General features: G+C 47.7%; 1 protein-coding gene across 1 annotated transcript in view; it reads left to right on the forward strand.

Moving 5' to 3' along the window:
• Window positions 1-2,660, forward strand: part of LOC129845456 (RNA pseudouridylate synthase domain-containing protein 1-like) — a 12,491-nt gene extending 9,831 nt beyond the window's left edge. Inside the window, exons 5-6 of the mRNA XM_055913395.1 lie at window positions 944-1,045; window positions 1,320-2,660. Of these exons, the coding sequence (XP_055769370.1) occupies window positions 944-1,045; window positions 1,320-1,729 (512 nt within the window). The 3' untranslated portion in view covers window positions 1,730-2,660. The remainder of the gene's footprint in view (window positions 1-943; window positions 1,046-1,319) is intronic.
• The last annotated feature ends 10,577 nt before the right edge of the window (window positions 2,661-13,237 follow it).

Genomic DNA, 13,237 nt, shown 5'->3' on the forward strand with positions numbered 1-13,237 from the left:
CACAGAGGTACGGTTAGCTCACAGTGGTACGGTTAGCTCACAGCTGTACGGTTAGCTCACAGAGGTACGGTTAGCTCACAGCTGTACGGTTAGCTCACAGAGGTACGGTTAGCTCACAGAGGTACGGTTAGCTCACAGAGGTAAGGCGCCCAGTTCATCTATTGCCACAGTGTTCGAATCCCCCATGGAGCGAATGAAGACCAGAGTTGTCGTGTTTCACTCTAACGAAGACTTAAACGTCTGGTTTTCCACGGATTTGTTATCTTCATGAAAGCTACTCTCTTTAAAGCTGCAATATGTAACTTTTTGGGCGACCGAACAAATTCACATAGAATTGTTAGTTCTAGATCTGTAAGTCTCATTGCCGGCGAGTCTCTCTGCAGGTTACCGACCAAATTCACATAGAATTGTTAGTTCTAGATCTGTAAGTCTCATTGACAGCGAGTCTCTCTGCAGGTTACCGACCAAATGCACATAGAAATGTTAGTTCTAGATCTGTAAGTCTCATTGACAGCGAGTCTCTCTGCAGGTTACCGACCAAATTCACATAGAAATGTTAGTTCTAGATCTGTAAGTCTCATTGCCAGTCTCTCTGCAGGTTACCGACCAAATTCACATAGAAATGTTAGTTCTAGATCTGTAAGTCTCATTGCCAGTCTCTCTGCAGGTTACCGACCAAATTCACATAGAAGTGTTAGTTCTAGATCTGTAAGTCTCATTGCCAGTCTCTCTGCAGGTTACCGACCAAATTCACATAGAAATGTTAGTTCTAGATCTGTAAGTCTCATTGCCAGTCTCTCTGCAGGTTACCGACCAAATTCACATAGAAGTGTTAGTTCTAGATCTGTAAGTCTCATTGCCAGTCTCTCTGCAAGTTACCGACCAAATTCACATAGAAATGTTAGTTCTAGATCTGTAAGTCTCATTGCCAGTCTCTCTGCAGGTTGTGAGAAGCCCAAGCCCTGTCGGACACAGCTCACAGTGTTGGAGTACGGAGCTTATGATGGAGACCCTGTTACCAAGGTGATGCTGCAACCTCTGACAGGTACACACACACACACACACACACACACACACACACACACACACACACACACACACACACACACACACACACACACACACACACACACACACACACACACACACACACACAGGTACATAAACACACACATACAGGTACATAGACACATACACACACACACACACACACACACACACACACACACACACACACACACAGGTACACAGATAGGCCTATATAGTGTTCGGTAGGTACAAAAATATTCAACTCATATTGTTGTCATTTTGTGTGTCAGGTCGAACCCACCAGCTGAGGGTCCACTGTGAGGCGGTAGGTCACCCCATCGTAGGAGACTACACCTACAGCCTGGGAGAAGACAGCGCCCCCTATCGTATGATGCTGCACGCCCACCTCCTACACCTCCCTCTGGAGCCTCTCCCCCTGCAGGCCGTCGCTCCTGACCCCTTCACCACGCCCACTGACCCCCGATGGCGCCCGCAGCACTGCCTCCGGACTGTAGAGGGAGCCGTGGAGACCCTGCTGGAGCGCAGGGCGGCGGAGGAGAGGACGGAGCAGGAGGAGGAGAAGAGGCAGCAGGAGGAGAGGAGGAAGCAGCAGGAGGAGAGGAGGAGGAGGGGGAGAGAGGAGAGTGCGGAGCAGAGGAGGACGTGTCAGCAGTGGTTGTCTGAGTGGACTGATGTCTGAATTCTCCATCCTTCCTCCTCTCTTCATCCCCATCCCTTCTTCTTCTTCTATCTTCATCCCCCATCCCTCCTCCTCCTCCTCTCTTCATCCCCCATCCCTCCTTCTCTTCCTCCTATCTTCATCTCTCATCCCTTCTCCTCTCTTCATCCCGCATCCCTTCTCCTCTCTTCATCCCCCATCCCTTCTCCTCCTCCTCTCTTCATCCCTTCTGCTCCTCTCTTCATCCCCCCATCCCCCATCCCTTCTCCTCCTCCTCTCTTCATCCTCCATCCCTCCTCCTCTCTTCATCCCTTCTCCTCTCTTCATCCCCATCCCTTCTCCTCCTCCTCTCTTCATCCCTTCTGCTCCTCTCTTCATCCTCTCGTCATCCCTCCTCCTCCTCTCTTCATCCCCCCATCCCCCATCCCTTCTGCTTCATCACCCACTCCTCTGTTAACCTCTCCTTGAGACTCTGCAACGAAAAAAGCATCGTTTAATATTTGATCTGTATGGGAAAGACAGAAAAAAATGGGGAACTAATGCCTCTCTGCTTGTCACTCAGTATTCAAGAGATGGATTTGTGTGAGTCTGGTGGGAGAGTAGCACAGCAGGAGTCCTACTGTCTTCCCTCCGTCTCACATTGAACAGAAGTCTGGAAAATCAATACTTACTCTTCGAAAACAGCATTTTTAATGGCACTTATTTGACCATTTTGAAATGTTTTTACTGCTGTTTTGAAGTTGCTCTCTGGATTAGAGTGTCTGCTAAATGACTAAAATGGAAGCCATATCAAAGATTTACAGTTTATACACCTCTTCTTCTCTGGTAATATGAATCATGACCCCTTTCCCGGGTCAGGGGATGGCAAAATAAAAATATATTATTTGATCTATTTTTGTTGACAATTCAAAGTTACAATATGAAAAATAAAGCATTCATTGCAGATTGGAAACATGTTTTCAACACATACTGGAGCTACAAATAAAAATAAACATAGCTAGCTAGCAAATCTTGTATTGTGAAATAGTGATGTGTTAACTGTCCAGAAGGGGGTGCCACAGGGCTCTGTTCTAGGACCACTGTTGTAGGCTGTCTAGAAGGGGGTGCCACGGGGCTCTGTTCTAGGACCACTGTTGTATGCTGTCCAGAAGGGGGTGCCACGGGGCTCTGTTCTAGGACCACTGTTGTAGGCTGTCTAGAAGGGGGTGCCACAGGGCTCTGTTCTAGGACCACTGTTAATACTGTCCAGAAGGGGGTGCCACAGGGCTCTGTTCTAGGACCACTGTTGTATGCTGTCCAGAAGGGGGTGCCACAGGGCTCTGTTCTAGGACCACTGTTAATACTGTCCAGAAGGGGGTGCCACAGGGCTCTGTTCTAGGACCACTGTTAATACTGTCCAGAAGGGGGTGCCACAGGGCTCTGTTCTAGGATCACTGTTAATACTGTTTTTAATGGTACATCACAACTCTATTGCATGTCTGCAAAAGGTAGTAACTCACCCAAAACATTTAATTCATGCTTCAAAATTGCATGTTGGTGAAATGGAGAAAGGTGAAAATGAAACATGGATCGGTGGCGACTAGAAAGCCGGTAACGTCGAACGCCACCCGAACAAGGAGAGGGACCAACTTCGGCGGAAGTCGTGACATTATTGTGTCAGTAAATTGGCCAATACCTCCAAAATTAAACTGTTTTTTTTTTTTGTCATCTTGTGAGCCGTACTGGTCAAAATGTTGATGTTTTATCACCATGGCAACCCAGGAAATGTTTGTTCATATACAAATTTCAGTTTTGTTCAACTTATTTTGTTGTTGACATTGACTGCCGTATACCAGAAGATCAGTTTTGTCTGGCTGAATGCTATGGTGTAATCACACCTGAGCTGTTTAGATACAGGATTCAAACAGTAGGTCAAAGTTCACTGGGGAAAGTCAATACTGTAGTACACAGATAAAAGGATATGCACAAAAATAATTATAATTTGAGAAAAACTGTAATCATGTTCAAATCAAATTTTATTAGTCACATGACCTTACAGACCTTACCTTGAAATGCTGAATACAACAGGTGTAGTAGACCTTACAGTGAAATGCTGAATACAACAGGTGTAGTAGACCTCACAGTGAAATGCTGAATACAACAGGTGTAGTAGACCTCACAGTGAAATGCTGAATACAACAGGTGTAGTAGACCTTATAGTGAAATGCTGAATACAACAGGTGTAGTAGACCTCACAGTGAAATGCTGAATACAACAGGTGTAGTAGACCTCACAGTGAAATGCTGAATACAACAGGTGTAGACCTCACAGTGAAATGCTGAATACAACAGGTGTAGTAGACCTTACAGTGAAATGCTGAATACAACAGGTGTAGAAGACCTTACAGTGAAATGCTGAATACAACAGGTGTAGTAGACCTTACAGTGAAATGCTGAATACAACAGGTGTAGTAGACCTCACAGTGAAATGCTGAATACAACAGGTGTAGTAGACCTCACAGTGAAATGCTGAATACAACAGTTGTAGTAGACCTCACAGTGAAATGCTGAATACAACAGGTGTAGTAGACCTCACAGTGAAATGCTGAATACAACAGGTGTAGTAGACCTCACAGTGAAATGCTGAATACAACAGGTGTAGTAGACCTCACAGTGAAATGTTGAATACAACAGGTGTAGTAGACCTCACAGTGAAATGTTGAATACAACAGGTGTAGTAGACCTCACAGTGAAATGCTGAATACAACAGGTGTAGTAGACCTCACAGTGAAATGCTGAATACAACAGGTGTAGTAGACCTCACAGTGAAATGCTGAATACAACAGGTGTAGTAGACCTTACAGTGAAATGCTGAATACAACAGGTGTAGTAGACCTTACAGTGAAATGCTGAATACAACAGGTGTAGTAGACCTCACAGTGAAATGCTGAATACAACAGGTGTAGTAGACCTTACAGTGAAATGCTGAATACAACAGGTGTAGTAAACCTTACAGTGAAATGCTGAATACAACAGGTGTAGTAGACCTCACAGTGAAATGCTGAATACAACAGGTGTAGTAGACATCACAGTGAAATGCTGAATACAACAGAAATAAAAGTAACAAGTAATTAAAGAGCAGCAGTAAAATAACAATAGCGAGACTATATAGAGGGGGTACTGGTACAGAGTCAGTGTGGAGACTATATACAGGGGGTACCGGTACAGAGTCAATGTGGAGGTTATATACAGGGGGTACCGGTACAGAGTCAGTATGGAGACTATATACAGGGGGTACCGGTACAGAGTCAATGTGGAGGCTATATACAGGGGGGTACCGGTACAGAGTCAATGTGGAGGCTATATACAGGGGGTACCGGTACAGAGTCAATGTGGAGGCTATATACAGGGGGTACCGGTACAGAGTCAGTGTGGAGACTATATACAGGGGGTACCGGTACAGAGTCAATGTGGAGGTTATATACAGGGGGTACCGGTACAGAGTCAGTATGGAGACTATATACAGGGGGTACCGGTACAGAGTCAATGTGGAGGCTATATACAGGGGGGTACCGGTACAGAGTCAATGTGGAGGCTATATACAGGGGGTACCGGTACAGAGTCAATGTGGAGGCTATATACAGGGGGGTACCGGTACAGAGTCAATGTGGAGGCTATATACAGGGGGTACCGGTACAGAGTCAATGTGGAGGCTATATACAGGGGGTACTGGTACAGAGTCAATGTGGAGGCTATATACAGGGGGTACCGGTACAGAGTCAATGTGGAGGCTATATACAGGGGGTACCGGTACAGAGTCAATGTGGAGGCTATATACAGGGGGTACCGGTACAGAGTCAGTATGGAGGCTATATACAGGGGGTACCGGTACAGAGTCAATGTGGAGGCTATATACAGGGGGTACCGGTACAGAGTCAATGTGGAGGCTATATACAGGGGGTACTGGTACAGAGTCAGTGTGGAGACTATATACAGGGGGTACCGGTACAGAGTCAATGTGGAGGTTATATACAGGGGGTACCGGTACAGAGTCAGTATGGAGACTATATACAGGGGGTACCGGTACAGAGTCAATGTGGAGGCTATATACAGGGGGTACCGGTACAGAGTCAATGTGGAGGCTATATACAGGGGGTACCGGTACAGAGTCAGTATGGAGACTATATACAAGGGGGTACCGGTACAGAGTCATTGTGGAGGCTATATACAGGGGGTACCGGTACAGAGTCAATGTGGAGACTATATACAAGGGGGTACCGGTACAGAGTCAGTATGGAGACTATATACAAGGGGGTACCGGTACAGAGTCATTGTGGAGGCTATATACAGGGGGTACCGGTACAGAGTCAATGTGGAGACTATATACAAGGGGGTACCGGTACAGAGTCAATGTGGAGACTATATACAGGTGGGTACCGGTACAGAGTCAATGTGTGGGGGCTATATACAGGGGGTACCAGTACAGAGTCAGTGTGGAGGCTATATACAGGGGGTACCGGTACAGAGTCAGTGTGGAGGCTATATACAGGGTGTTACGGTACAGAGTCAATGTGGAGACTATATACAGGGTGTTACGGTACAGAGTCAATGTGGAGGCTATATACAGGGTGTACCGGTACAGAGTCAGTATGGAGACTATATACAGGGTGTTACGGTACAGAGTCAATGTGGAGGCTATATACAGGGTGTTACGGTACAGAGTCAATGTGGAGACTATATACAGGTGGGTACCGGTACAGAGTCAATGTGTGGGGGCTATATACAGGGGGTACCAGTACAGAGTCAGTGTGGAGGCTATATACAGGGGGTACCGGTACAGAGTCAGTGTGGAGGCTATATACAGGGTGTTACGGTACAGAGTCAATGTGGAGACTATATACAGGGTGTTACGGTACAGAGTCAATGTGGAGGCTATATACAGGGTGTTACGGTACAGAGTCAATGTGGAGGCTATATACAGGGGGTACTGGTACAGAGTCAATGTGGAGGCTATATACAGGGGGTACCGGTACAGAGTCAATGTGGAGGCTATATACAGGGGGTACCGGTACAGAGTCAATGTGGAGGCTATATACAGGGGGTACCGGTACAGAGTCAGTATGGAGGCTATATACAGGGGGTACCGGTACAGAGTCAATGTGGAGGCTATATACAGGGGGTACCGGTACAGAGTCAATGTGGAGGCTATATACAGGGGGTACTGGTACAGAGTCAGTGTGGAGACTATATACAGGGGGTACCGGTACAGAGTCAATGTGGAGGTTATATACAGGGGGTACCGGTACAGAGTCAGTATGGAGACTATATACAGGGGGTACCGGTACAGAGTCAATGTGGAGGCTATATACAGGGGGTACCGGTACAGAGTCAATGTGGAGGCTATATACAGGGGGTACCGGTACAGAGTCAGTATGGAGACTATATACAAGGGGGTACCGGTACAGAGTCATTGTGGAGGCTATATACAGGGGGTACCGGTACAGAGTCAATGTGGAGACTATATACAAGGGGGTACCGGTACAGAGTCAGTGTGGAGACTATATACAAGGGGGTACCGGTACAGAGTCATTGTGGAGGCTATATACAGGGGGTACCGGTACAGAGTCAATGTGGAGGCTATATACAGGGGGTACCGGTACAGAGTCAATGTGGAGGCTATATACAGGGGGTACTGGTACAGAGTCAATGTGGAGGCTATATACAGGGGGTACCGGTACAGAGTCAATGTGGAGGCTATATACAGGGGGTACCGGTACAGAGTCAATGTGGAGGCTATATACAGGGGGTACCGGTACAGAGTCAGTATGGAGGCTATATACAGGGGGTACCGGTACAGAGTCAATGTGGAGGCTATATACAGGGGGTACCGGTACAGAGTCAATGTGGAGGCTATATACAGGGGGTACTGGTACAGAGTCAGTGTGGAGACTATATACAGGGGGTACCGGTACAGAGTCAATGTGGAGGTTATATACAGGGGGTACCGGTACAGAGTCAGTATGGAGACTATATACAGGGGGTACCGGTACAGAGTCAATGTGGAGGCTATATACAGGGGGTACCGGTACAGAGTCAATGTGGAGGCTATATACAGGGGGTACCGGTACAGAGTCAGTATGGAGACTATATACAAGGGGGTACCGGTACAGAGTCATTGTGGAGGCTATATACAGGGGGTACCGGTACAGAGTCAATGTGGAGACTATATACAAGGGGGTACCGGTACAGAGTCAGTATGGAGACTATATACAAGGGGGTACCGGTACAGAGTCATTGTGGAGGCTATATACAGGGGGTACCGGTACAGAGTCAATGTGGAGACTATATACAAGGGGGTACCGGTACAGAGTCAATGTGGAGACTATATACAGGTGGGTACCGGTACAGAGTCAATGTGTGGGGGCTATATACAGGGGGTACCAGTACAGAGTCAGTGTGGAGGCTATATACAGGGGGTACCGGTACAGAGTCAGTGTGGAGGCTATATACAGGGTGTTACGGTACAGAGTCAATGTGGAGACTATATACAGGGTGTTACGGTACAGAGTCAATGTGGAGGCTATATACAGGGTGTACCGGTACAGAGTCAGTATGGAGACTATATACAGGGTGTTACGGTACAGAGTCAATGTGGAGGCTATATACAGGGTGTTACGGTACAGAGTCAATGTGGAGACTATATACAGGTGGGTACCGGTACAGAGTCAATGTGTGGGGGCTATATACAGGGGGTACCAGTACAGAGTCAGTGTGGAGGCTATATACAGGGGGTACCGGTACAGAGTCAGTGTGGAGGCTATATACAGGGTGTTACGGTACAGAGTCAATGTGGAGACTATATACAGGGTGTTACGGTACAGAGTCAATGTGGAGGCTATATACAGGGTGTTACGGTACAGAGTCAATGTGGAGGCTATATACAGGGGGTACTGGTACAGAGTCAATGTGGAGGCTATATACAGGGGGTACCGGTACAGAGTCAATGTGGAGGCTATATACAGGGGGTACCGGTACAGAGTCAATGTGGAGGCTATATACAGGGGGTACCGGTACAGAGTCAGTATGGAGGCTATATACAGGGGGTACCGGTACAGAGTCAATGTGGAGGCTATATACAGGGGGTACCGGTACAGAGTCAATGTGGAGGCTATATACAGGGGGTACTGGTACAGAGTCAGTGTGGAGACTATATACAGGGGGTACCGGTACAGAGTCAATGTGGAGGTTATATACAGGGGGTACCGGTACAGAGTCAGTATGGAGACTATATACAGGGGGTACCGGTACAGAGTCAATGTGGAGGCTATATACAGGGGGTACCGGTACAGAGTCAATGTGGAGGCTATATACAGGGGGTACCGGTACAGAGTCAGTATGGAGACTATATACAAGGGGGTACCGGTACAGAGTCATTGTGGAGGCTATATACAGGGGGTACCGGTACAGAGTCAATGTGGAGACTATATACAAGGGGGTACCGGTACAGAGTCAGTGTGGAGACTATATACAAGGGGGTACCGGTACAGAGTCATTGTGGAGGCTATATACAGGGGGTACCGGTACAGAGTCAATGTGGAGACTATATACAGGTGGGTACCGGTACAGAGTCAATGTGTGGGGGCTATATACAGGGGGTACCAGTACAGAGTCAGTGTGGAGGCTATATACAGGGTGTTACGGTACAGAGTCAATGTGGAGACTATATACAGGGTGTTACGGTACAGAGTCAATGTGGAGGCTATATACAGGGGGTACCGGTACAGAGTCAATGCGGAGGCTATATACAGGGTGTTACGGTACAGAGTCAATGTGGAGGCTATATACAGGGTGTTACGGTACAGAGTCAATGTGGAGACTATATACAAGGGGGTACCGGTACAGAGTCATTGTGGAGGCTATATACAGGGGGTACCGGTACAGAGTCAATGTGGAGACTATATACAAGGGGGTACCGGTACAGAGTCAATGTGGAGACTATATACAGGTGGGTACCGGTACAGAGTCAATGTGTGGGGGCTATATACAGGGGGTACCAGTACAGAGTCAGTGTGGAGGCTATATACAGGGGGTACCGGTACAGAGTCAGTGTGGAGGCTATATACAGGGTGTTACGGTACAGAGTCAATGTGGAGACTATATACAGGGTGTTACGGTACAGAGTCAATGTGGAGGCTATATACAGGGTGTTACGGTACAGAGTCAATGTGGAGGCTATATACAGGGGGTACCGGTACAGAGTCAATGTGGAGACTATATACAGGTGGGTACCAGTACAGAGTCAATGTGGAGGCTATATACAGGGGGTACCGGTACAGAGTCAATGTGGAGGCTATATACAGGGGGTACCGGTACAGAGTCAATGTGGAGGCTATATACAGGGGGTACCGGTACAGAGTCAATGTGGAGGCTATATACAGGGGGTACCGGTACAGAGTCAATGTGGACGCTATATACAGGGGGTACCGGTACAGAGTCAATATGGAGGCTATATACAGGGGGTACCGGTACAGAGTCAATGTGGAGACTATATACAGGGGGTACCGGTACAGAGTCAATGTGGAGGCTATATACAGGGGGTACCGGTACAGAGTCAATGTGGAGGCTATATACAGGGGGTACCGGTACAGAGTCAATATGGAGGCTATATACAGGGGGTACCGGTACAGAGTCAATGTGGAGACTATATACAGGGGGTACCGGTACAGAGTCAATGTGGAGGCTATATACAGGGGGTACCGGTACAGAGTCAATGTGGAGGCTATATACAGGGGGTACCAGTACAGAGTCAATATGGAGGCTATATACAGGGGGTACCGGTACAGAGTCAATGTGGAGACTATATACAGGGGGTACCGGTACAGAGTCAATGTGGAGGCTATATACAGGGTGTTACGGTACAGAGTCAATGTGGAGGCTATATACAGGGGGTACCGGTACAGAGTCAATGTGGAGACTATATACAGGGGGTACTGGTACAGAGTCAGTATGGAGACTATATACAGGGGGTACCGGTACAGAGTCAATGTGGAGGCTATATACAGGGGGTACCGGTACAGAGTCAGTATGGAGACTATATACAGGGTGTTACGGGACAGAGTCAATGTGGAGACTATATACAGGGGGGTACTAATACAGAGTCAATTTGGAGACTATATACAGGGGGTACCGGTACAGAGTCAATGTGGAGACTATATACAGGGGGTACCGGTACAGAGTCAATGTGGAGGCTATATACAGGGGGTACCGGTACAGAGTCAATGTGGAGACTATATACAGGGGGTACCGGTACAGAGTCAATGTGGAGACTATATACAGGGTGTTACGGTACAGAGTCAATGTGGAGACTATATACAGGGGGTACCGGTACAGAGTCAATGTGGAGGCTATATACAGGGGGTACCGGTACAGAGTCAATGTGGAGGCTATATACAGGGGGTACCGGTACAGAGTCAATGTGGAGACTATATACAGGGGGTACCGGTACAGAGTCAATGTGGAGGCTATATACAGGGGGTACCGGTACAGAGTCAATGTGGAGGCTATATACAGGGGGTACCGGTACAGAGTCAGTGTGGAGGCTATATACAGGGTGTTACGGTACAGAGTCAATGTGGAGACTATATACAGGGTGTTACGGTACAGAGTCAATGTGGAGGCTATATACAGGGTGTACCGGTACAGAGTCAGTATGGAGACTATATACAGGGTGTTACGGTACAGAGTCAATGTGGAGGCTATATACAGGGTGTTACGGTACAGAGTCAATGTGGAGACTATATACAAGGGGGTACCGGTACAGAGTCATTGTGGAGGCTATATACAGGGGGTACCGGTACAGAGTCAATGTGGAGACTATATACAAGGGGGTACCGGTACAGAGTCAATGTGGAGACTATATACAGGTGGGTACCGGTACAGAGTCAATGTGTGGGGGCTATATACAGGGGGTACCAGTACAGAGTCAGTGTGGAGGCTATATACAGGGGGTACCGGTACAGAGTCAGTGTGGAGGCTATATACAGGGTGTTACGGTACAGAGTCAATGTGGAGACTATATACAGGGTGTTACGGTACAGAGTCAATGTGGAGGCTATATACAGGGTGTTACGGTACAGAGTCAATGTGGAGGCTATATACAGGGGGTACTGGTACAGAGTCAATGTGGAGGCTATATACAGGGGGTACCGGTACAGAGTCAATGTGGAGGCTATATACAGGGGGTACCGGTACAGAGTCAATGTGGAGGCTATATACAGGGGGTACCGGTACAGAGTCAGTATGGAGGCTATATACAGGGGGTACCGGTACAGAGTCAATGTGGAGGCTATATACAGGGGGTACCGGTACAGAGTCAATGTGGAGGCTATATACAGGGGGTACTGGTACAGAGTCAGTGTGGAGACTATATACAGGGGGTACCGGTACAGAGTCAATGTGGAGGTTATATACAGGGGGTACCGGTACAGAGTCAGTATGGAGACTATATACAGGGGGTACCGGTACAGAGTCAATGTGGAGGCTATATACAGGGGGTACCGGTACAGAGTCAATGTGGAGGTCTTTATACAGGGGGTACCGGTACAGAGTCAGTATGGAGACTATATACAAGGGGGTACCGGTACAGAGTCATTGTGGAGGCTATATACAGGGGGTACCGGTACAGAGTCAATGTGGAGACTATATACAAGGGGGTACCGGTACAGAGTCAGTATGGAGACTATATACAAGGGGGTACCGGTACAGAGTCATTGTGGAGGCTATATACAGGGGGTACCGGTACAGAGTCAATGTGGAGACTATATACAAGGGGGTACCGGTACAGAGTCAATGTGGAGACTATATACAGGTGGGTACCGGTACAGAGTCAATGTGTGGGGGCTATATACAGGGGGTACCAGTACAGAGTCAGTGTGGAGGCTATATACAGGGGGTACCGGTACAGAGTCAGTGTGGAGGCTATATACAGGGTGTTACGGTACAGAGTCAATGTGGAGACTATATACAGGGTGTTACGGTACAGAGTCAATGTGGAGGCTATATACAGGGTGTACCGGTACAGAGTCAGTATGGAGACTATATACAGGGTGTTACGGTACAGAGTCAATGTGGAGGCTATATACAGGGTGTTACGGTACAGAGTCAATGTGGAGACTATATACAAGGGGGTACCGGTACAGAGTCATTGTGGAGGCTATATACAGGGGGTACCGGTACAGAGTCAATGTGGAGACTATATACAAGGGGGTACCGGTACAGAGTCAATGTGGAGACTATATACAGGTGGGTACCGGTACAGAGTCAATGTGTGGGGGCTATATACAGGGGGTACCAGTACAGAGTCAGTGTGGAGGCTATATACAGGGGGTACCGGTACAGAGTCAGTGTGGAGGCTATATACAGGGTGTTACGGTACAGAGTCAATGTGGAGACTATATACAGGGTGTTACGGTACAGAGTCAATGTGGAGGCTATATACAGGGTGTTACGGTACAGAGTCAATGTGGAGGCTATATACAGGGGGTACCGGTAC

Source organism: Salvelinus fontinalis, unplaced genomic scaffold (genome assembly GCF_029448725.1).
Source record: "Salvelinus fontinalis isolate EN_2023a unplaced genomic scaffold, ASM2944872v1 scaffold_0310, whole genome shotgun sequence".
NCBI classification, from domain to species: Eukaryota; Metazoa; Chordata; class Actinopteri; order Salmoniformes; family Salmonidae; genus Salvelinus; species Salvelinus fontinalis.